Source organism: Cyphomyrmex costatus, unplaced genomic scaffold (assembly GCF_001594065.2).
Source record: "Cyphomyrmex costatus isolate MS0001 unplaced genomic scaffold, Ccosl1.0 scaffold602, whole genome shotgun sequence".
Lineage (NCBI taxonomy): Eukaryota > Metazoa > Arthropoda > Insecta > Hymenoptera > Formicidae > Cyphomyrmex > Cyphomyrmex costatus.
In genome coordinates, this window is record NW_017280159.1 from 105,466 (window position 1) to 131,664 (window position 26,199).

General features: G+C 33.0%; 1 protein-coding gene across 3 annotated transcripts; it reads right to left on the minus strand.

The window, feature by feature from the left end:
• Positions 1-1,502: 1,502 nt before the first annotated feature.
• LOC108779619 (uncharacterized) lies at positions 1,503-14,179 on the minus strand. Of its 3 annotated transcripts, none has more exons than XM_018547069.1 (8): positions 13,949-14,179; positions 13,150-13,337; positions 3,377-3,513; positions 3,066-3,287; positions 2,806-2,988; positions 2,593-2,721; positions 2,321-2,522; positions 1,503-2,248 (listed from the first exon to the last, which is right to left on the minus strand). In XM_018547069.1, exons 1-8 carry the CDS (start codon positions 14,104-14,106, stop codon positions 2,178-2,180), a joined length of 1,290 nt encoding a protein of 429 aa, XP_018402571.1. In that variant the 5' UTR covers positions 14,107-14,179; the 3' UTR covers positions 1,503-2,177. The 3 variants fall into 3 exon arrangements, with proteins under 3 accessions (XP_018402571.1, XP_018402572.1, XP_018402570.1); XM_018547070.1 differs by lacking the exons at positions 13,150-13,337; positions 13,949-14,179 and adding exons at positions 4,563-4,785; positions 6,065-6,702 and having other exon boundaries at positions 3,383-3,513; XM_018547068.1 differs by lacking the exons at positions 13,150-13,337; positions 13,949-14,179 and adding exons at positions 4,563-4,785; positions 6,065-6,702.
• Between the last annotated feature and the right edge of the window lie 12,020 nt (positions 14,180-26,199).

Below are 26,199 nucleotides of genomic sequence, written 5' to 3' on the forward strand. Positions count from 1 at the left end.
GGGGAAACGAATTAACAAAAAAAATTTGCTATCCTCAAATAAAAAGAACATTAATGTCGAGATTACGCATTTGATTCCTAAATCAACGGCGTTATTTAAGGAGATAGAAAGTTTTAAGGCAGGAGAGTATCTGGGATTTCGCGAATATCGAATATTCGCAAAATAAAAGACCTACACTAATTACATAGAAAATTAGGTCTTGGAAATTAATTAATTTTCATACATAATGTAAACTATAATATAGCGAACAAGAGATACCGGTATCATAGTTTGTCTTCTGATCATATCTTATTTCAAGATCGTCTCAAGTAATATTTTTAAGATGCTGATACAGTTTTGTAATTGACTTATGATATTTTAAGACTGTATTTAAGACAGTATTTTTTTTAATATAAGAACTGATTATGAGTACTAGTATAAACACAATCATGAATAGTTTTTAAGCTGGATGATGCTATCCAGCAAGAGACGCAGTTTATTTTATTTTTATTTAACATTCAAAAACAACAAAGATGTAATAATTTACTCATACTTCGTATTATCTGTGTTTTTTGCTGGAAAATGCGTTTAGTGTATTAAAGATGATCTGTGAGCATAAGTTACACCATTGATACACACTGTAATAAAAACTATTCATAGTCAACTATTCAACTATTCTGTTTGTTACATTATAAACTGTATTATATCTGAAAGCTAACTCATCACCGAGACTTAATTTTCTATATATGTATACATATAATTACAAAGTAGTCCTTTGCATAAAAATTTTGACCAGCTCTTTTTCTCGTTTAACATTTCAGAATTTCATTAAACAATAAATAATCGCTTATCAGATTCACATGCTCGATAATATATACTAAGGATAAAAAAGAATAATATTAACTTCGCCAAATACCTTCCTTTTTTTATTAATTCACTCGTATTATTGTAGCCGATTTATGTCACGTACTCGCACGTAATTATCTTCCTAAATTCACAAACGAATGCACATAGTCAGAACTATATTTTAAAAAATTGGTCTTCAGTAACTTCTCGCATGCTATTGTGATGAAACATTAGAACATATTCTAGATTTTTCTATATAACCGTATGAAGCGAAATAATTACATGCGAATACTGTTTAATTCTTTGTACATTTACTATCTGTAGTTACGTAAAGATTCGCTAAAAAACAATTTATTCGTGTACCGAGACGCAACAAGCTATCGGAAAGCTCACTTTGGTTTATCCCTTTTTGCAAACGTCATCATCCTCAATACAAAAATAATGCTTGTTCTTTGTTAAAAAAATTTGATCAAGCTACTACAATACTATCTGCAACAATGAAAATTATTTGACGCAGAAAGATTAACATCTTTAACCATCACATTTAACTGTATGTTCAAGTGTACGGTGCATGTATCGTTAAACTGAAAGTTAGAAACATATATTGCCAATGAATTGGTTTGTCAATCATGCAAACCAAACTTAATTAATTTTACAATTAGAATTGTGTTGTATGTGTGTGTGTGTGTAATTACTTTTCTATCATTTTATCACACTGTTATTCGTTAAGTAATATTGTGTTGTATTTACATGGATATCCTGAATCATGTATTTATATATAGTTTTTTCTACGATCTAAAGAATTCTATTCACGCTGAAAAAATCGAAGAAATGTACAATAGCGTATCATACTACAAAATGTAGAAGAGTAGAAAATTTTCGGTATACGCTACCATTACTTAAATATAAACATTTTCCTAAACGTTGTACAACCGAGAATTCGTTTTCCAGGCGGCTGTCGACTTTGTACTTTCCATAGTATTTCTGAACTATCTTTCTCGCTACATCGCATTTAGTGTTATTAGGAATTGACGTATCTAATCTAGGTCGAATACAGAACGTTCGCTTCGCTAACAATAATGGTAATACGCTTTGAATTATTGCTCAACGTAAGTAGCTTCATTCAGGCCACGGTACACTCACGATAGTCTCTTCTCAATGCAATTATACGTCAATCGAGGATCACGGTGGATTATTGCCACTGGATACTCATGTGATATTATAAATATCTTTCTATGTACATGCATAACGTGTGCTTAATTTGTTAATATTTACAAATACACAGTTTCTCAAATTGCGATTTTCATCCATGTGAAAGTCTCTTCTCAAACGCAAGTTTCTTCCAGATTCATTTATTGCTCGCTGAAACTGCGCTTTCGCCATATTTGCGATTTGTCATTCTTTCTCTGAGTAATATCTACATCTGCAAATGAGACAATATGGTTATGAATTTAAAGTAGAAACTTTACACGAGAGGTCTTATATGTGACTTTACCTATCGCACCACGATACGTTTCCGTTGTCACATCACCATTTAATGGTACCGGTAACTTGATCTTATTGATCTGTTGCTGATTCTGCATTTCAGACACAGTCGCGAATATTATGCTGGTAGAGTTCTTCAGTCCGTTATACGATTGTTCCAATTGCTTTAACTTGCCAATTAATTCCACGTCAGTTGTGCGTACCTCGTTCATCTGTATTAATTAGAAACACATTGACGATTAGTAAAATGCTGATCAGTAAATTCTCGTAATTGATGTGCACCTTTGTTGTTAATTGCTGAATCGATGCTAAAACGGAAGCTTGCTCAGACATTTTAACGCATTCCCCTTGCAAAGACATCATTGTTGTGTTAATGGCCGCCGTTGCTTCTTGAAGTGAAACTAATTTTTTCTGTAACGAGATAAAAAACAAGATGTAACAATTTGATATATTTCAAATATTTATTATAAAATCTACATATTACATGATACTTACGCGATCATTGCCTTGATCATCGGCGACCCATTGTAATTTGCTCGACAGGGTCTCATTAACATGCGTTAAATTATTTATTAAATGAGATATCGTGAGGTTTAGTTTATCAGTCTTAACTTGCGTTTCATCAGTGCTCAATATTTGAGGTTTTTGAGTAATATTCGACAATTCTAACATGGTGTGCTACAAAAACACGGCGATGAACAAGTTAATTTCATCTTTACTATTTTCATTTTCGTTTCAATATCAATCGTATTTACCTTAATACTGCTAATGTTTTGTTGCATAGTAGTCTGTGCATCTTGTACCCTCATGTTCGTCTCTTTCAGGGTATTCACTGTGGCCCCGAGATCTCTTATTTGACTACCAAATGTTGCAACGCTAGTTGACAATTCGTCCAAGCGTTTCGGCAAATTGGCCATCTCAGGCGCAGCTTGAAAATACTCCTGTACTTTTTGTAAATCCTGTTGAATGTGTGCCAACTGCAAAAGTATCGATCCAGAAAGGTGTGAGTCATCTCGGTCAGTAGCTGGTCGCAACCTAATTATTGATGTTACTTGTGCAGTTTTACCTGTACCGTAAAATTATTTATCTGCTGTTTAAGATCGGACAATCTGGAGAAAATTATTGTTTGATTGTTTTGGAGATCTCTCGATAACGAATGGCATTTCTGTAAAGCATCCGGAACACCCTCGCTGCCCGCTATCACTGTAACGTGAAAGAGATTAAGCACAAAGGTGCAAAAAAATATAGAATTGTGTGATATCATAACGACTCTTAAGTTCTGAAAGGTTCTAATTAAAAATATTTACAAAAATCGGTTTTTCATACATTGAAAAAATGTACTTAATGAATATATGAGGAACAGACTTCCAAAATATGTTTTGTTCAAAATTTCATCTTTTTTTAGTTATGAGATGGAACAGTTTAGTTATAGATGTTCAGTGTTGAAAGCTTCATATTATAAGTTATTTTGAGATATTTAAAAAGAATTTTTTCATCGTCTCTCAATTTATATACTAAAAAAATATAAACGTTTCGAAGTGCATTATGTCTTTTAACTAGACTAGAAACAAACAAAATGTATTTATTTAACATTTTTAGCAATTATTTACAGCAATTTTGTTTAGTCACATTCTACTGATTGACATATTGTTATTTTCTGTAAAGTGCATAGTTTTCTTGTGAGTGTGTAGTTTCTGTTTTTCATGTTTTCTAAAAATTATAAATTTTGAACAGAATGCATTTTGAAAGTATGCTCTTCATTTACTGGAAGTACTAAATATTTCCTAAATGTAAACATTTAATATTTTAACTATCATTTTTTTATTAAGTAAATATTTATTATAAATAAATGTTTAATTACTATTTATGAAAAAAAATATTAGAGCGAGGCTTTTTTATCTATTTCTCATGATACTATTTATGTATTTGAACAGTATATACTGAACATTTATAGGTCATCGTGCTTTCAAAAAGCAATTATGATTATATGAGGTAGTTATAAGCATGTTACTGTAAAAAAATAATACATACTTATTGTCGTAAATTTTATATTACTTGAAACGATGGAATAGCCTCACTCTACTCTAAGATTTAATATATTTTTTATCTCAATGTGTGTGTGCACATTAAATATTTAGATATAAAAACAATTATATTGTATATTAATTCAAGTTCGATACAAATATCTTCTTCTATAATTATTAACTTGATTAATTGCTTAATGCTGGACTTTGCAGATATTAGACCAATACCTTGGTCTAACTCGGTTCGTAGAGCGGTAAGCTGTTGACGAACATCGATGAATAGCCATATCAAACTGGCGGTCGCTAATACGGAGGCACATGCCAAAAAGGCGTTACAAGCTTTAAGGAATCCTGGACAAATACGTCCCCGTCTTCCTCTGCACTTGCGTCCGTTTCTGGTGGAGACATTCCAATATTCCGAACGATCGTCGCTGCTGTCCGTCAACAATTCCTACAAAAATGTAAGAAAAACAAATGTATTTCCAAAATTATATATATATATATATATATAATAATATAATCTTTATTTATATTACAGTCATTATTTCTTTTTATAACTCATATATCATTTCTTATCTTCCTTCTTCACACTGAATTTTGTTTTATATTTTTAAGCACATTAGCGGAATATATTTTTCAATCGATGAGTCTGTTAATGTTTTAACTCACACTTTTGTCTTATTTTTGGGGAATAGTGCAAACATTGACACAAATGGTTTCGAGAAAATAATTTGTTTTCGCGTCTTTGGTGTAAAATCTACGCTAATGTATCTTTCATTTATACATTACATACTTGAGGAGTTTTTTTTCTTTCTTCATCTATCATTTAATTTAAGGTCTTTGTATCTCCTTACTTTCTAAACACACTATTTAAATCTTTCACTGAGAATTGCTTACACATTGTATATCTTAATTTTTCTCGACATAGTTACCGCCATTGTCCAAACTTTTATTAAGTCTGGAAATCTACTTTTGTATTTCTAGAAATAGTCATAGAAATCTGTCAGCCCATTGAAATATTCGGAATATTGGAATGTCATGATCTCTTCTTTTATCTCATATCGTCAAACTTGTTCTCGATTAAATATTTCTTAAGACTGAGCATTCTCAACAGAAATTCATAGATAAATCGTAGCTGTTTATAGTGACAATATGCTTATGATTTAATATGCTTATGACTTAATATGTTTATGATAAAATGTTATGAAATGATGCCGTAAATTCCCGGAAGATTTGACATTCATTGATATTCGCGATGATCCATGTTTTAGATGCGTTTACCTGATTGAGAAAAAGTTTAACAATATTGAGATAAAAGAAGAGGTCATAACGTGACTCAAAAGCCTAGCGGCAGATCTTTGAGACGCAGGAATACAAAAATTGATTCAAGAAGTGTTTTGGATAACTATAGCGGTAACTTTTTATTAAAAAAGAAATATATATGAATATATGTATATAAATAATCTCATTGAAACACGGAAAGAATAATTTTGCTGAAATATCTAAAAAAAATTTAGGTGAATACAAATATGAAAATAATTTTATTGGACCATCAAAATAATTATGTAAAAAACTGAAGCATGATGTGTAATACCACAAAAAGTTTTGACATTATATAGCAAGTGCATTGAACATGCTACATAATTATTTTGATGGTCCAACAAAATTAGTTTCAGATTGTATCTAGCTAAAATTTCAGACACCCTTCGTAATTGCAATATTTTACTCACCTGCGAGCTGCGTTTCCCGGAACTCCGGCGGGAGATAGCGTGCGCTGGTGCCAGGGCGTCAAGTTCCTTTCTCTTCTTCATCTTCTTCGTCGGTTGACGAAGCGGCACCGTCACCGCCACCGAGTCCATCTCAAGCAAAACCGCGCCGCCTATTTTTTTAGGATATCCTTGGCCGATTAACACACTTCACTTTCAACGTTTTTTGAGACACTGCACGATCGCCGTGAGCTTGGAGAATCTTTCCGTGATCATTTCTTAATCAGTGAACAACATTGCTTGACCGCCGACACAAAATTTGCGCGATTTTCCGATATATACGAGCTTAAATGGTGCGACTATTCGGAATTAATCGGCACAGAAATCTTCGCTTCAGTCTACATCTTCGTCTGCGAAAATATCGAAATATTTAATTTAATAAATAGCGCTTTCTCGCTGTGCTTTCGGGGCTCGTAGTCATCCAGCCAATACACTTTAATTAATTCGCGGTTCTCGTCCAAACATTAAATGTATTTCGTATATCTATGCATATTCGTTAATTGATCACTGCTTCTAAAATTAATTATATTTCGCGGATAAGTGACTTATACAAAATATGTAATAATTGAATAACGACCAAATTGAATTATGACCAAAATTATTGCTGCGATCAGCGTCAAAGCAAAGTTTCACAATATTAATAGTAATTTAAAATTGATTAACACAAATGTCAATTAAAAACAACTGATATAAAATTGATACAAACAGGCATGTCAAAGCATGTAAGCGCTAAAATTTTTCAAGCAATTTCCTCTGATAAAAAAATTAATTTTGAATTAAACGCCATGTTAAGCAAATTGTTAGATAAAATAAGATTATAAATCACATTTTAATATAATATTACGGGCAAAAGTATATAAGAATAAAAACTCTTGGTGAAAGATTGTATAATTATAATATAATTTTAATCAACGTTTCTTGACAACCCCAGCACTATTTTTTCATTTCACTAACAGTTTCAATTCAGACGTCGACCTTTTTATTAAATAATTCCAATAAAGATATCTAGCAGATATCTATCATTACTTCATTATATCATGTTCGTGATAGTTGTGTATCTCTTCTGAAGAACCAGATTTAAAACTTTCGATTAAAATTTAATTAGCAGTGTTATCAATGAATCGATAATCGCAGCACACGATAAACAACGATACACTACAAACAGTGCAAACAAATCAACTACACAACCAGACACGCTCCTATATCACAATTCCATAAACACAGAAGGGGAACTGGAATATATAATAAGGACTGAAGTATAATTATGACAAGGTGAATTTTATAAGCCGAGAAAGAAAGGTGACTACACATGATTATGTCATGGAAATCAGGATATTATTAGGCTTCAGATTTCAAGAAATCGAGACGAACTATACGCGTCGAATGTTACAACCACACGTTCGTCACTGAGGCTTTCATCAGTCAGCCAGTACCTGATCACCTTTGTATCATACACGTATGTATACCGATCGAAAGGCTGAAATTGAACACACGCGACGACGCACGGTGACTATTACATCTCAAAGAACGACCGCGTCGAAATGGCACAACAGCGAGAAAAAGGCAAAGAGCTAGCTTTGATAAGAGCAATCGTTGTAACGTTAATCTTTTCCAAGGCTCTCTTTATATTTATACCGTGATAGAATTATTTGATAAACGTGATAACGAGCGCGACATGTGCTTCAATTGTTCGGCCATCACGCTCATGAGAATCTGATATGACATATAGATATTTTTCAAACGAAATTTATTGATCTAGTTACGGTAATTTGATGATCCAATTTGATAACAGAAAAGTTAATACCTAGCTCGCTTCGCGAGCGAAAAATTATTTACCTCGTTTTCTGTTTTAAACATAGTTGATGAAACTAATCGACACAGAAGAAAAACGGAATGTACAGTGTCGAAATGAATTTTAGATAATAAAATCGATTAGATAAGAGGGAGGAATAAATCCGTGATTAACTATATACTGATTAGAGTTGTTATTTTTGACAACTCCGAACTTCCAAAGTTTAAGATACTTTCAAAACTTCGAAATTCGAAGTTAACTTCAAAACTTTAAAATATATATTTATAGGAAAAAAATGAAAATATATTTATATATTTTTAATGAAAACATGCGTTGCTATTAGCTATATTAAATTAATAATTATGTAAATTTGATTCTTCCTTTTTAATACCGAATTTCGAAGTTCGATATTCGAACATTGAAACTTTTGAAGTAAAGCACCAACCTTATTACTGATATAGTCTTCTTGCAAAACAAAATGTACAAATACGAATGTCAGCCGTAATTGAACTTTTTGTATAATTTTTATATAATTGAATTATTTAATCACATAAAATCAGTGTGATATTACCACGTTTTAATAGTATTATGACAACATTTAACCCATTGGCAACTCAATTGATGTTAGGTACTATTATGTAGTTATTAAGTGATAAAATTATTATGACTAAAACGAAGTAGTGACATTCATTTGTTCAAAATTGTTCTATTCTTGAATGTCCATCCTTATTTTAATGCGATTTAAAATTCAATTTGAAGGGTTTCAGGTGCAATATTAATTCGATATGACGCGGGTCGTCTAGATGAAAATACGTTGCGACACTCGCGACATAATTATACTTATTTGTCGCGGCCCTGAACTCGATAAGATATCGATGTGTGAGGAAAAAAGGCGATTTTGTCGTTCACGGTTAAATGTTGCTAGTTTTAAAATAGCTATATATATAATTTACCCACTCTTAGACTATCTATGAAATAGATTCTCATTAGACTACCGATAAAATAAATATTTTAGACTAGAAAAATATGACAGCTCTTCATTGAATGTTAAGAATACATCCAAGAAGGAAGATAAAATTGGGGGAGAGACCGTTATAAAGCAAAATTGAAGTCTTGAAATTGTATAGTCGTATAAATGTGCGAACTTTTAATGCACTGAAATTCCAATCCTTCGGCGTTTCGAATTCAAATTTACAATAAACATGGAAAGACAAAATATGCCGAGTATGCATGTCTCACGAGTCGATGACCAAACAAGTGCAATTTTGCATGCATAATGAATTAATGATAAATAAGACGACTCGATTACTGTAATAATCAAGTCCGCTTAATCGCCACGGTTGAAATTCTTTTTTTATCGATATCTAGTTAAATCGCGTGATTGCATTACGTTATCGTGGACGCATTTTTCGCAGAATCATGTATCTTCAAATCCTCGTTACGTGCACGACGTTGCGTGTCACTGGAGATTGTATGTTTCACGACAAAATTGCGATAACGCACAACGAGGACGAAGGACAAGAAGCAACTGCGTATATCAACAATGCTAACGACAAACGTTAGATGCTTTGCTAATTAAGCGGATGTTGTTTAGCCGTCCTCGCGCCGATATACGCATAACTTTTCGTGCGTAATAGCTGTATGACTAATTCTATCGAATAATTAACATTTAATATCATAGATGAAGCATCAGCCTTTCATCGTCAGTACTTCTTATACACTCTGCAGACTACTCACGTTCTAAAAGTCTACATGGAATGAACATTTTTCTAAAGTATCTAAAAATTTAATTATACATCTAAAATAATTTTATTAGACCATCAAAATAATTATGCAGGACGCACAAACTGGTTGCTGGAATATCAACATTTTTTGCAACATTATCCATTGTGCTTGAGCGTCATTTATAATTATTTTCATACGATAAAATTATTTTCAGATTTGTATCTAAATGAATTTTTATAATAGATACTTTATTAAAATCATTCTTTCTCTGTACGTAGGCAGTACATTCGGTATTCAAAAGTACATATTGATCATTTTGAAAAATATGTCCAATTTACTTGGGTAAAAAAAATACGTGTCGATTACTAAATAAAATGATAAGAGAGAGAGAGTGAAAACGGAGCGGCTGATACCATACATTATGCGCATAAACTGATGCATATATCTGAACTAAAATGTATTTAAAATAAATTACATACATTTAAAAGATTCTAAATTTTAATAAATCATTTGATGAATAGTACTAACAAAATATTTACTAATCATAAATTCACTTTAATAATAGTTGCTTTCCATTTACACACAAGTGAAACTGAGTCTGAAGTGAGCTGAGTATGAAATACTCAGATTAATGACGTCACTACTTGCTTATTTTGATAAAATTAATAAATAACAACACAGATTTATAATCTCACTTTTAAAGTGAGTCTACGAGACTCAATAAAGCACACGGTCTCGAGCTTGTGCAGATTATAGGTTAAAAACTCATTTAAATCTCACTTCTCAGAATGCAAAAGGAACGCGCATTCAACTGAGTAATGACGTCACAAGTGAGAATTATCTGAGAATCGGAGTAAATGGAAAGAAACTAATAATTTTCTTAAGTAAATATTTATTTATTGTAAATAAAATTTAATTAATACGATTCAAATAAATATTTTTTCTAATTTAGTATGTTATTTTCTTAATGTATAGAATTATATTCTAACATTTAACTTTGACCGTAATTGAAGCTTCTTCTTATTTAAACAATACATTACGTTTGTTAAATTCTGAAGAAAGAGAAAACGCAATATCACGGAAGTACGAGTTTCGACTCAATGCCAGGGTTTCCGCACGCGTGTGTCTATGCTTAAATATTCATTGCATTTGCGTCAGTAAGGGAAGTAGAGTTGCGATCGCGCGATAATACGCGTGCAAGCTCGTGCCAACGACACGCCTCTTTTTCCACTTTATCAGGAAAAGTATCTCTTTTCATACGAATAAAAATAATCAGTCAATAAAAAAAAGAAAAAAAACAGCAAGCTAATTTTCTCATGGCCAGCGCCAAATGTTATTTGACCGTGGGATCCTGCGACAAATAAGTTAATAACGAAAGTTGGAAACTACCTCTCGTGTGCTCTCGTGTGATTAGCCTAGAGGCTAATCTTTTAAATGCAAATCTATGTAAATGCCAGAGACAATTTTACGCTCCTCGTGTGTGCTCCTCGTCGCGCATATGTAAATCAATTTTATCTCATTTGCTTTCGGCATCATCTAATTTATCGCTTCCGTTTTATTTTATCTACATTTGTGCTTTCTGTCTTTTTAATTTTCTTCTCTTTTCATTACTTAAGAAATTAATATTCTACATTATAATCTCATTCAAATATGCAAAGTATTTTTGCGATCGTTTTCCTCTTCCAATTTTAATATTTATTTTGTATACATTCGTATTTTTAATGTTTTACCTGCCAGACATTTAACCATTGTAAACGTGATTATAAACATGAGATATATCAATGATTATATTTAATAATTTCATATTTAATAAAAAATACTAAGGATTAATATATTTTTCTGAATATAATATTATTATTAAATATGAGGATTAATATCTACATTAGTAATGGGTTAAATATCTCGTAGGTGAAAATTAGAGAGATAATATATCTTTTATTAATTATCTGTATTAATATCCCTTATTATAATTTCATTCATATTTAAATCGCCGACTGCTCCATATTCGATTTCCGCCTACAATATCTTTCCAGCATTTACATTTCACTGCATGTGAGGTCCATGTTCAATAATCAAGCAAGGATGTAAAGTATTCGAATAAGAGGAAGAGAAATAGGAAGACTGAATACCGGATAGCAAGCTCTCACACAGAACACGCAGAACTTGACCTACGAGGGGGATGAATAATAGAAGCGATTCCTAATCGATTACCGCGCGGCGGACGGAAACGGGCGGACGGCACAAGCGGCAACGGCAGCGGCGGCGTCTCGTTTTTCTCAGACGAGAATTGTCGAGAAACAATCTGCGAATTGAAAAGAAACACAACGAAGTCGTGGATGACACACTCAAAGCCGTCGTTATAAAACCGGCAATATCGCGGAACGTCGACGCGCAGTGACGCGACGCGGCACTCTCTCGCCAGCTGCGCTGTTGCCCGATATCGACTTGTCGAGGGTTGGTGGGCGACTGAAGCCCCACTGGAGGGGTTTCCCTGATAAGAACCGTGCTGCATATAGGGAATTTTGAACAGCGACGCCGAGCGACGTAGAGCGCCAGTTTGATAAGACCACGAATTGGATTTTTTTTTTATTACACAACCGTATTTTAAATACATGTTCTAAGATTTCATTCAGGATAGTTAAAAAACAAATTAATAACAATTGTAAATTTCTAAAAAAATTGGTACATAATGATACACTGTGAACAAAATTGTTCATTTAAATTACTTTAATTGTCATTATTTCTTTCATTGGAGAATGTACATATTTAAATCAAGTATAAAATGTTTGATTTAAATACATAAATTTATTCTTCATCGAAAGAAAGAAAAACACATTAAATTACGTTAGTCGAATAAACAAATTTTCTTCTCAGTGTGAAAAAACAACAATAATGAGTTTTGTATTAAAGAAATGTATGCAGGAAATAATAATAAATTACTTGAAACTCAAAATAAATAATAAAGAACATTTCATGTTAATTTAATTACAATATTAATTAGACTAGTGTATACAATAAATGCAATTTGTTTCTTCTTCAATTAGATTTATATCAGATATTTGAAAAATACAGAAATATATAGCACATAAATACATGATGAGATTTACATGAAATAATTTTAATGAATATTGAGGCATCCTTAATTTGTAATAAAGTAATTAAAATAACGATTTATATTGGACCGTCGATATTCAAACACAAGTAAACGACTTTACTTGTGTTTGTAATTAAAATACTCTTATCTACAACTGTTAAAACACAAATTGTAACGTTTATATTATATTAAATGTATAAATTGTATTTTAAAATTATTCAATTATTAGAAATAGACTTAAAGTTTACAATCTTCCCTGAGAGAAAGGGAAATGAAATGTTACGTACATAAACAGATAATGAAACATTTACTTACATATACCACAAATACAAATAGATTTAATTAGAACCTTTTCTACTTTTTAATTTTGACAGCCAATTGCTATTTATCAAAAGATAAAGAAATCATATTTCTTAAGTAAATGAAAATGACATTTACCTGATTTTATAGACACATCCATTTTTTTAATCTCGCCATACAGTACAGTTGCTAACCAGGATAAAGCGATTAGCCAGAATGTGATCAACACAGCTGCTAACCACAAGGATATAATTCTCATATCCGACTTATTACAACCACAAGAATTGCTATGTTGGTTTCTTGACGAAATCCGTGATTTGTGTCGTCTGTAATTAAAGGATATCATCACAATGCTGTATAGTTAATGTCCATATTAGATTATAAATTGAGATTGGAATTTAACCATTTGGATCAAAGAAAAACAAATTCAAACTTTTAAACTTCGATTTAATCAAATTTCAATCCAATCTCAACTTCAATCACAAACTCTAGTATGATATAATTATATAATATATAAAATGTAGTTTATAGCAATATTTTTATTAAGTCTACTTTAGATGCATAATTTGCGATAGAATTTGAGATATTCTATAATTCATGACAGAACTTAAAACATAATTCCATTTATAATTTTATGCATTATATAATACAAAAAGTATGTAAATACTATTAAAATTATAAATTTATAACTAATAAAAATAAAGAATTATAGTTATAACAAATATAAAAGATCACTCATCAAATGTTACATTACATATATAAAACACTAATGAACCTTCAATATCATATTCCTTGTAATACAAGAAATTTTTCTCACCAATAATTAAATATATATTATGATACATAAAATTATAAATTGAATTCTGTTTCAAATTCTGTCGTAAATTATATAGATCGTGTACAGTAGGTTTTACAATATAAATATAAATAGTATTACCGCTTGACTTTCTTCTTTTTCTGAGGGGCGAAAATCAGATCGGTGCTGTCCGAATCGCTTTCCGACAGCAGATCGAGCAAGTTGATGGTTTCTTTCGAATTCGACTTCTCCATCTTCATCGAGAGCGTGCACTGCATGTCACGAGTTCCCGAGACCATCGGATGATCCGGATGACCGTGGCCGATCGTAACGTAACGTCATAACCTCCGCAAAATCCTTATTACCGCAACAATCTCATCTTCTTTTTACTGAACAGCTGAGTGTATTTTCAATTAAGTTACTTCTGTTGATGTTCTACTGCACTAATTCCTCAAGTTTTTGCGAACTAGAACGAAGCAAGACACAGCAAGATACAGTTCACACTGTCACACACTCGAACTCGTCATAACATAACTACTGTGACATAACCTCTAGCATATCGCTGTTCTCTGTTCCTTTTACGTACACCTTCTACACTTTTCTTCGAATTTTTTTCTTTTATTTCCTTTCTCTCTTTCGTTTCGATTTTAAATAGCCATTTAGACAATTCACATCGAATCTATTTGTCTTCTTCGAATTTTTCTCTATTATTTTCATGTAAAATAATTAGAGTTTATTTAAACAGTTTTTTTTACAAAAAAATGGGCCTAACCACGAAATATATTACTCCATGGGCCTAACTTATATAGTTCAAACTGACGTTGTGAGATGTCTCTACATGCTACGGAAACTGGCTCCTGCACTATGCACACAGAACGCGCAGCACTCGCTGCGCGGTGGAAATTGGCGCGAAAGTCATGCATTTATTTTCAATTGCTACGTTCAGCAGAAGAAGCACCTATGCAACTGTTGTAAAATTCTTGAATATGATTAGTTTATACATTTAGATCCAGTGAGAAACTATAAGGGCAAGACTAATCATATTAAAGAATTTTACTACAGTTGCAAAGCTGCTTTTTCTGCTAAACGCAGCCAGTGTTAAAGCTGATTTTTCATGTGCAGCACACTGCAGCAGCAAAATGTCATGTGATACAAATTTTCAAGAACTGATTGGAAGTGCGTCACAGTGCGTTACCTCACAAAAGATTTTTTAACCAATAATAACATTTTGCTGCCACAGCGTGCTGCACATGAAAAATCAGCTTAAAAGCGTTCAGTGAGTTCTTGCATTGCAGGGAATGGAAAGTTACTTTTTAAAAGTAACTAGTTATAGTTACTCGTTACCGAGTAAAAAATGTAACGAGTTACCGTTACAGTTATCACTTTTTAAAAGTAACTCGTTACAGTTACCGTTACTCGAAAAATAACTTTTCGTTACTTTTCCGTTACTTTTTTAAAATCAATCTAAAAATGTACTTTTGCATTTTTTTTATTTGTAACACTGACAAATATATAGTTTTATTTAAAAAAAAAACAATGAATGGCTCAAATAATAAATTAAATAAAAGTAAAATGAGAAGGGTTACGAGCCAAAAATGAAATAGTTTATTTCCGATAAGAACGACGATGACAATGTAATTAAATGTATAAATATATTAGAACAATAACATGGATAAAACAAGATAAAAACAAACGACGTTTCGCCACTTATTGTCATCGTCTTATTGGAAATAAACTGTTTCGCTTTTGGGTTCGTAGCCCTTCTCATTTTACTTTAATTTAATTTATTTTTTAATTTTTTTTAAACACAATTTTGTAATTCTAAAACTTGTAAAATATGCAGCAAATTGAAATATTTGTATGTCCTATGTATTACATAGAAGATAGAAGTGTAAAATAATTACTGAATCATGACGGCCGAAATCCTAAGGGCGGCCGGCTTTCAAGTCTTATTGATAAGCGCTATAAATGGCATATATCCAATCGAACCGTGTTCAATAGTGTGCAAAGTAACGACAAAAGTAAAACTGTAAATTTCGTTACCGTTATCCAAAAAATGTAACTCGTTACCGTTACAGTTACCAAAAAAAGAAAGTAACGCAGTTACCAGTAAAGTTACCAAAAAAGTAACTTTTGTAACTGTAACTTCGTTACAAGTAACGAGTTACTTCCATTCCCTGTTGCATTGGCATAATATACTCTATTAGATCAAAAAACATAAACCAAGCACAGGTACAAGAGCTCACTGAGTGTTCAATGAGTAGTTGTAATACTGAATTAACGCATATCTATTTTCCATTTGTTGCTTTCCTTAAATGCGAAATAATGGATACTGCTAACTTCCGCTGCACAGAAAGCATTACCGCGTTTTGTCTGTGGGTGCCATTTTTGTTTTGTAGAATGTACATTTTGAAGTTCTAGATATATCGAAGTAGCGCAAAAATTCATCTTTGACCTATAATAATCATATCATATATATATTTAAAAATTACTATAATATTAATACTTGTCGCTTTTCCAGTGAAAAATGACAATGTCAATTTGACGTCGATTTGATGATTTCAACGTCGAATCGATTCGATATCAATTCCATTGTCATTTCCTTACTGGATTGGACTACAGCCACTAAAATTTAGATAAAAAAAATGGCGATAGCCAATAGGAAAGTTATCGGTATTTTAGCTCAGATAAAAAAGAATGCGTTACTTTGGCATATCTAGAGCTTTAACGCGTTCAGAAAACTAGCGCCAAAAATTATTAAAATCTAGAAAATAATTTATACAATAATAGCTGTAGCACAGACTTTTGCATAACGTATAATGCATAAGAAAATCAACTAATCAAAGTTTCTTATTTCCGTGAAATGGAAGGAAAGAAAGGATATTGATTCGCTTATGCACTATTATATATGTTAGGCAAATCTATGCTGCGGCCTTAAGATCAGTGCATAGATCTTTGCATAACACTGATTCTTTTCTTTTACATTATGTATTATTAGATTCTGTGTTCCTGTCCTCACCATAATAAGTTCTTAGTGCAGGATCCTTAATTTATAATATTATTTTCAAATTTAAAATGTACTACTTACAAGGTCTAATCAATAAAACGCTCGTACTCGACACAACTTATTTTCAATGTAGATTCATACTAAAGGAGATCAAAATCTCGAGGAGTTCACTATGTTCTTTGCTTGTTAGCTTAACTTTTTATACTTTTTTTCCTTTTCTCTTTTCTTTCCAAAGTTGCGTGTTACACATGTATCTCCTTTTAAATGCATAGGAAATATAATATGAATTATAAAGAACCGACTCTTTATCTCGTTCTCCTCCTTCAAGAAAAAAGAATAACATAATTATTATAAAAGCACAATTCTCTTTCAGATAATAAGCTATGCTTTTTCTAACAAAAAACATTTTAAATATTCCGAAAAAAAAAATAAAGTGCAAAAGATAATAAATATTAAGTAAAAAAAGAATAAAATATTTCAACAATTACATTAGCGACGAAAAGATCTCTGCGTTTTTATTTCTCTCCTGCGCTTAATAAGATTTTTCAATATTGAAAAAACATATTTTGTCCTTTATTGAATACTTTATGCATTATTAAATTCTAATGTTTGTGGAAACGTTACGCGTTGTCGTCTGGCCGTTTGGTTGGCTGGATGTGACACAGCCGAATTTCAAACAACATCAGCTATGCCGACATCTTGCCTTCTAGACGTCCAGTTAAAGAAGAAATAAAAAATTAAAGAAATATGTATTAAAAACAGTTTTGGGCGATCTATACTTTGCATTAAATTGTGCACTATTTTTTATTTATAATAATTCTACATATATTGCTTTTTATTTCACGTTAAAAATAATATATTTAAATGAAATAAAATGCTTGCGAAAGATGCGGCTGTCAAAATCTTTATATATATATATATATATATATTACAAAATTTTAAAAAATTATATTAGATCATTAAATATATGAAATTCCTGTTTTTCGTATTACTATTAATAGCAACCACAACTTCGTTAAAAATGAACGAAACTTAAATTTTAAAAAAGAGTTTGAAGGGGATGCTAGATAAATGATTGACATTGAAATCGTATAAAAATCTCTACCTACAAAAGATTACTGTTTTTTGAGTTTCTATGAATTTGATAATTTTTATATGTAGGAAATTATGAACTGAATAAAATGGGAAATTTTTTGTCACTTTGTAGAATTATATCTGCTCAAAAAGGATTATTAATAATTTTTTACTTTTTATCATAAAAGCTTAAAATCGCTTTTTAAAATTATTCCTATGATTTGTTGTTACTAAATTATCGTAGTATTCCTTTTAAATAAAAGGAAAACTTTTATTTAAACTTTTTATTTTAATTACTTACAACTCGGTTAGAAATCATTGTAGGCCGCAATTGAAAAAAAAACCAGATTTTTAAAATTGAAACTTTGCTTTGTCGAATAGTATAATTATAAAATTTTGTTTAAAAACATGTAATCTTTTTGTATTAATAATAATAATATGAAAAACAGTCATTTCGTACTTAATGACGTAATATGTAAGAATAAATAAATAAGAGTCTAAACAGAGGATTCTAGATAAATTAATGAATGTTTTGTGTTCGTACTTACTTGATTGATGATGACTTTTATGACTTCAGAATCATTCACCAATCGTATTATTTAATAAAGAGAAAATATAATTTCGCGTAACACTGAAAGGATATTGACAGCCAAAACTGCAATTTGATTATGGAAAGCACATGTAATTCTGTACTCACAATAAAAAAAATATAACAATTACAAAATTGTTCAACGAACTGCGAGCAGTATTAAATTATTTGTATGAATATTTATTGATATGCGGTTCGCCATGTCCTTTAATTCGTAACTTTCTGGCTTTCTAGGAAACTTATTCGATGGATAAAAAACAATTAGCTATATAGTTTATAGAATTAAAAAAAGATAATTTTCTGAAAAATCGGAGGTCGAATTGTTTGTCCGTCGGCACATTCATAGGTCTTTTAAACTTTGTTAATTGATTTGGCGCCACGACCGTCGTTTTAAGTAGATATGATTGTTTGCGCTATATTCCCTAACACTTATTTTCTTAAATTCCAAAAAATATAGGGAAGAGAATGTCTAAGGTAGACAACGAGGCATTTTCAATTGAGAAACATGAATTGTATTTCGAGATACGGTGAAGAATTCGATAGTGACGATGTCAAGATGACAACCGCGGGATCTATTCGAACACACAAATGATAAAGACACCTCCACCTTGCACGAGGTCGGAGGTTCACCGAAGAACTGGTAGTGTAGGCGTCCGATACCTTCAAGGAGACATGAACATAAGGACGTGGCATGTATCTGTCTACACCAGGAGCGATCTTTAAGGAGGGGGTTTGAAGTCTTCCGCCATTCCAACTTCATTGGCTAGAATCGAGGTGTTTAGGGGCCGACTTCTTTTCACGCCGCTCTCCATTGCGGATATTCGCTTTCCATCGTCTCGTGCGGGGGCTAGAAGGCGTTAATGAAACTCGCTACATTCTGGTGTATCTACACCTGCGATATTCCTTCAAGTTCTTTAACGCTATCTTTCGTGTGATTATTAATCACGGTTAATTAATAGAGGTGTAACATCAATCCTACTTTTCGAAGAAACTACCAAAGATGGAGAGGACTAGACGACTGAAAGTATTTTAAACTCTATAAGCGTATCGTTGACAAAATAATTAAAGTAAATCTTATAAATTATATAAGATAATTCATCTTCTAACCTTTAATATCCAGCAATTATGCGCAGATAATTAGGTACTACATAATATGCCACTACAATTAACGTACGTAAATATAAATAATTTATTTCTATGTTATATAGCAGCTTAGAAAGCAAGAAACGTTTTAGAACGTTCCAGCAACATCGCAGCACCATTATAATGTTGCTGCAATGTTACAAAAATGTCTCAAAAATGTTTATTGCTTACTGGGAGTTATATTTATGGTTTGCTGAGTACACACGATGATTTTTTGACTCCTTAATAATGTGCTGTACACATAACACATTATTCGTGTCTGAGTTAATTTCCATAATTTTTACAAGTATATAAAAATTATTAGTGTATGCGTGTGCGTGATTCTTTAGAGGCTGCGCAAAATAAAAGGAACAGGGAACAGAGAATAAGAATTTGAACCTATCAGAAATCATATACTGTAGAATAAACAGTATATATTCCATAGTACATGATTTCTGATAGGTTGAAATCCTAATTCTTATTCTCTGTTCCCTGTTCCTTTATTTATTCTGCGCAGTTCCTTATACATATACTTTATTTTATTTGTAGAAAATATTTGTAAGAATGTGTATTTAAAAAAGGAAAAAATAGAGATCATTATTTGGTCAAATGCTCCTAATATCTAAGAAAAAATATGTGCAGGACATGCATGACTATATCGTGTGTACTATAAAAATTAATTTACATTAATTATTCATTCGTCGGAGTTGAATAATTTGGCTTGTTAAAAGAAAGGAAAAGACTTGCTTTAGCAATATAAAATCGTGAAACTGAGAAATATATTTGAATTACATTGGAGGATATAATTGTTTGTGACCCATGCGTATATATACATATAGGTAATGCAAACTTTCGTCAAAGCGATAATTTCGGTGCCGATCGGTACCTTCAACCGGAAATGCGTCCAAAACGCGCTTTTCGATAAACCCCACCAGAATGAGAATCTCACTTGTGTTGCGTAAAACACCGCTCACGTTCACAAGATCCTAATACTCTTCGTGACTTCCGGTACTGGGACGGACTCGCGCGCCACCGAAGAAGTCACGTGTGTTGCTATCGGTGACCGGATATGGTGAAGAAATGGACGACCAAATCGGCTCGGCTCAGCTCGGTATTTCTCTCCTCATGCAAAACACGCGTAATCCGTGTACCAAATACCGAGCACCGGCCGGTGACATCATACCTATTGTGTACATAGTCGAGCGTTCACGTCCGTGGCTTATTTTGCCGCGCATCTTCGCTTAGACTGTCGGTCATTATCATTCCACCATGGTGGCATCATGAACGGGGATATTGAAACCGGTATGGTTTCGGATTTCGATGCTTCAAGGCACGCGAAAGCCACGCTTATTCGCGATACCTGCAATCGACGCGATGAGTCCGTTTCTTTATCAAATTCAGCTCGCATCGAATCGTGAAAACGCAAAATTCGCCGTGATCTAACATTACGCGATTTTAATCTTCGGTTAATTATTTACCGGAAAAAACCTGATTTTCCTTAAAACAAATACCTATATATAGAAATCTCTTTATAATTGAATTAGTATACTGTAAGTGATGAAATAAATACACGGAAAGAACAGCTTTGCTAAAGTTTCTAAAAATTTAGCTACGTATACAAATCTGAAAATAATTTTGATTGGAGCACCATCAAGATAATTATTATATAGGATACTTAATTAACTAACTACTAAAATATTGAAATTTTTTTTGTAGCATCATTATCAATATTTAAACGTTCTATATAATTATTTTGATGTTCTAATAATATTATTTTTATATAGATCTGTATCTATATAGTTAAAATTTTAAATACTCCAACAAAACTGATCTTTTCGTGTAAACGTTTGATATTTCGCGAAAGAGAGAGAAGGAAAGTATTAGTGTAATCCAATGCAGTAATAAGAAACGAACCTTATAATTCAAGATTGATCGAAGAACGCGATTGTCAATACTGGTGGTAGCCAAGAAATAACGTAAATTCCAGTTTCTTTCACTTTTCCTCCTACGGCAAGAAGTAAGCTTCTCTCTCTCTCTCGGGTTTCTTTTAAGTCTCTCTCGAGTAGCAATAGGAAAATTCTTCGTCTCTGACATCGGCGACGGTATCGAGTCATTGCATCGCGCATTGATCATTCCTCGTGCATTACGATTAGGAATCGATACGCATTTAAATCGACGTATCTCTCACGAAATTGCTTTTCACGTAATGGTGAATTAAAATATCCAAAATTTCCGTTTACGTTGATTCTTTGAGTACTGCAGGATGAGACCCAACTTGGTCCTGAATCTCATCGAACAAAGATCCGGGAAGAATCGATCGTGAGTCGATTTTGGATTCCGTGATAAGTTTTTTGTGACTACCTGACAGGGTGGCAACGCGAGAAAAATATTTTGGTGGAAAATGAGATATTTCGTGACGTCTTTTTCCGACAGGTATAAGTACGCTCGCCCAGGTCTCAGGTAGCGAAGGTATTCAACGTTATCGAACAGCTGTATAAACTTGACGCTCTGCGTTGCAGAAGGTTTTGGTTTGGCGCGCTCTCGCTATATGTATATGTGGAAACAATGATTTTACTGATCTTACCACAGAACACAAACTAATAGTAATACACGCTTACATCGATATTATAATTTCTTATTTAACAATATAAAAATGCAATATAACAACATAATAGTTACTCTATATATAATATAATAATTACTCTTTGTTGAGTAAAAAATTTATAACATTCATATAAGATAAACGAATAAGAGGACCATAGGCTTTTAAAATGACTACAAAAATGATATATTTAGCAATCATTAAAGAATCTATCTTTTCCGCTTATAATATTCTAATTTATCTTAATGTTACCGTTATAGTTTGTGTTTTGCGAGTAAAAATTTAGCTAGATACAGGAAGCCTATATTACATCTTTTGATGAATGCAATGAAAATATTAGTGAACGAATTTTAATTAGAATATTTATAATTTCATTGGTCGACAACGAATAAATACATTTGCTTTTGTAATTTTGATCTCGTTTTAAGAACGCAATAAGTTCTCAGAAAATAATTTTGTTTTGGTCATCAAAATTTTGTGGGACGCTTAAACTGATTGCTAGAATGTTTTTGCAACATTGTCATCAATGTTTAAGCGTTCTGCATAATTACTTTGATGATCCAACGAAATTATTTTTAGATATATGTATATCTAGATAAATTTTTAAATGCAGTAATTCATTCTTTTTGTATGTTTTATACATATATGTATGTGTACTTTAATCGCGTTTTATGACAAGACATCATATCTGCGTATACTCATATATTCATATTTTGGTCGGCAAAGATTATTTTGGAGCAACAAATAATAATTCGAACGGTCAGATATTGCAATCAATCACGCGTAAAACTCTATGCTAAAATAAATTTTGAATGTTAAATTATATTATTGTTGCATGTAAATGTAAACCTATTTTGGTTTTCAGAACAGATAAATGAATGTTGTCATAGAGAGATCTTTAATGGAATTCAAAGGCCGGTTTCGTACATGAAGAATTTCGATGTTGAGGAACTTGATAAAAATTCTTCTTAATTGTCAAAATATTAATTGATTAAGTTTCTTTCCAAGTTTTATTATCTACTTTGATTCTACTTATTTTTATTACTTCTTCTAATTCACAGGTCAAGTATCGAAACTGGAAGAGTTTCACTCACCTCGCGGAATTCACATCACCGGAATGGTGGATATCTCCAAAGTAGACGTCTCGCGACACATGAGGCCTGTTCTTTTTAACTAAACTTCTTGCACGGGTCATCTTCTTTGTTTTTCTTTTCACTTTGGAGAGAAAAAGTGAAAAGACGAACTGTGCAAGAAGTGAACTTAAAAAGAACAGTCCTACAATCTTTTCATTTAAAAGAGGAAACCAAAAGTACAGGTACTTCGCGAAATAGTTCGAGCTCTTCGCTCGCGGATCAAGGTATAAACTTCGTCGTTCGGTGCAAGCGATTAGCAGGCAAGTCGACGCGGTGTTCCGTCACGGAGAAAGTCATCGCCGGCAACAATGACGACGGCTGCCATCGCCGTCGCCACCACCACCACCACCACCACCACCACCAACCGTCATCGTCGTCGTTTGGTGCCGTATTCACCGGCACGGCAGAAGAGAGGAACGAAGAAAAAAGGAGGGAAAAAAGCGCCACTGGAAGAACAATTAATTTGTACGCAAAACACGTACGCGCGGGGACACGCACACGCGAATGACCGTCGCGATGGAACGCGCCTACGCGTTCTCCACCTTCTCCATCCGGTATATGGAATATTCGGCTGCCAATCGCGGCGCGCGCGGATATAAATACATGCCGGGTGTGTACTCCTCTCGCCCACCGGCCAGGCTGTTTAATTAGAAAAATTCGCGTCGATAGATTTTCGCAAAAGTCCGGTCGCGGACGAAAAAGATGAACGAGAAAACGCCGCCAGCGCGAGCTTGGACGGCTTTTGGCGTATTTTTAGGCTGCAGAAGGTGTTCCACGCGTACTACTCGCGTCGTTAAATCTTTATCGCTCTCGTAGAAACGACGCACCGCGGGAAACGATAAAGATTAGGCGGAAATAATCGAAACAGGTTGCTTCCACTGCAAACAGCGAGACGAACAGTACCATATATTATATATGGCCTGTTTTTTTTTTTTTTTTTTTCATATCCTATAGGATTCAACTTCTTGCACGGTTCATCTTCCAATTTTTTCTTCATATACTGGAGAGAAAAAACAAAAGATAAACCATGTGTACAATAAGAGATTCAGTCCTGGAGTATAAAGACAAAGACTTTTTTAATATATACACGAAAGACAAGAAATGGAAGTATATATAGTTGGCGTTTTAAGTAGTCTTCAAAGCGAGACTTCTTAAAAGTACTCCAGATAAAATACTAGTAGTGCATCAATAAATTCAAACATGATTTTCAAACAAATTCTTATCCACTGTATTCTTTGTAAGTTTGCTTTCGATTTTAAGCAAAACTTAAACTGTCTCTGTCTCTGTCTCCCTTTCGGCTTTAAAACGAGATAGATAGAGTTAAAAGTCTCGCTTAAAATCAACAAGTGTTGGTGCAACCGGACCTTAACACTTAAAACTTAAATAATGGCTTATTGTAGAAGAGGCCCTTTAGAGAAATAACAGACTATAATACTCGATTATTGTTGTAGTTCTATTAACATAGAGCGTTTTCCAGCAATTCAGATAAAACGCAGAAATTACCATAATAATGTATTATAGAAAGTCATCATGAGATTTTATTCAAGCTTATAATAAATAAAACCATGATTTCTTTATGAAATTATAATTATGACTTTTATGTTTTGTGTTCTATCTGAGAAGAGACATAGATAACACAGTGTAATATAGTAAATTATTTCACCCTCGCTTAGCATTGGCAAAGTGCAATGATTCACAGTATTACATTGTGTCAACTGTGTCTTTTGCTAGAAAACGTCTATAATATACAGTTATATGTGATACATATGCTTTTGGCAGGTTGGAATGTTATAATGATATTTGCGAAATATAAAATACTCGATTAGTAATTAGATAACGCTGTTTCTGCCAATCAATGGAATGTAACATTAATATAGAGTGAGAGAAAAAAAGGATGGATTCACCGTCATTTCTCACACCGGAACAATGCGCAACATTGACGGGCGCGAAGAGGAATGACGTATAGCAGGGTAAAGATCTCGGTAGAAGTAGGCCGTGCAAATGAGGTGGACTCTGTGGAACGCATTTACTATAACTGAGGCAACCGGTCGCGTGTTAATTGCAGAACAAGCGGCCACAGTTTTGTAGGGCGCAACGAACGGATCGACACGAAGCGATTCGATGCGAGCGAGAAAGACGTGGGATATAACAAAGGGAGGGTTTTCGCGGCGATCAGAATGTAGAATTGAGAACGGGGACATACGCGAAATATAGAAGCGTCCTGATTTTTCCCTCCCCGAGATTGGCGTCAATTGTTGCTCGGATGGAAAGCGAGGTGCGTCCCGGCCGCGTTATTAGCGCGCTAATAATTAAGAGGGGCGGTAATTAACTTCAGTTGAGACTTAAGTGATAACACGGCACACCTGCGGTCAACAAGTCGTTTTACAGAGCACTCATAATTGCGCGATGTTTCTAATTAGCGAAACGCTGATGGAAAAACTTCCACACACCACACTTCGATCGCGGTTTGGCGTTTACCCAAGCAGAGCAATAGGTCACAATATCGCCGAAATGATAATGTTAAAATTGGACCGAGGCATCATTATCTCTTTTCTGCGATATTGCAGCAAAAAAAATTCATAAATATTCACCACTGCGGGGTGATCCGCATCGCGCGGATTCCGGAGCTTGCGCAAGCTCGAAGATCTTATGGAGATTTGCGGGGGCGTCGCATGAGTTGCACATTGCATCAATGTTAAAAACGCCTCTAATGACTTTTAATTCTTTACTGCAGCTATAAAAACTACACCAAATGTTAGTAATGCTATATGTTTTGATTTCTACTCGAAAATCATCGTTGGGCTGCCGTCCCATAAAATTTACAGGGAAACGGGTCACCGTGACCAATCACAACTCTGCAGTCAT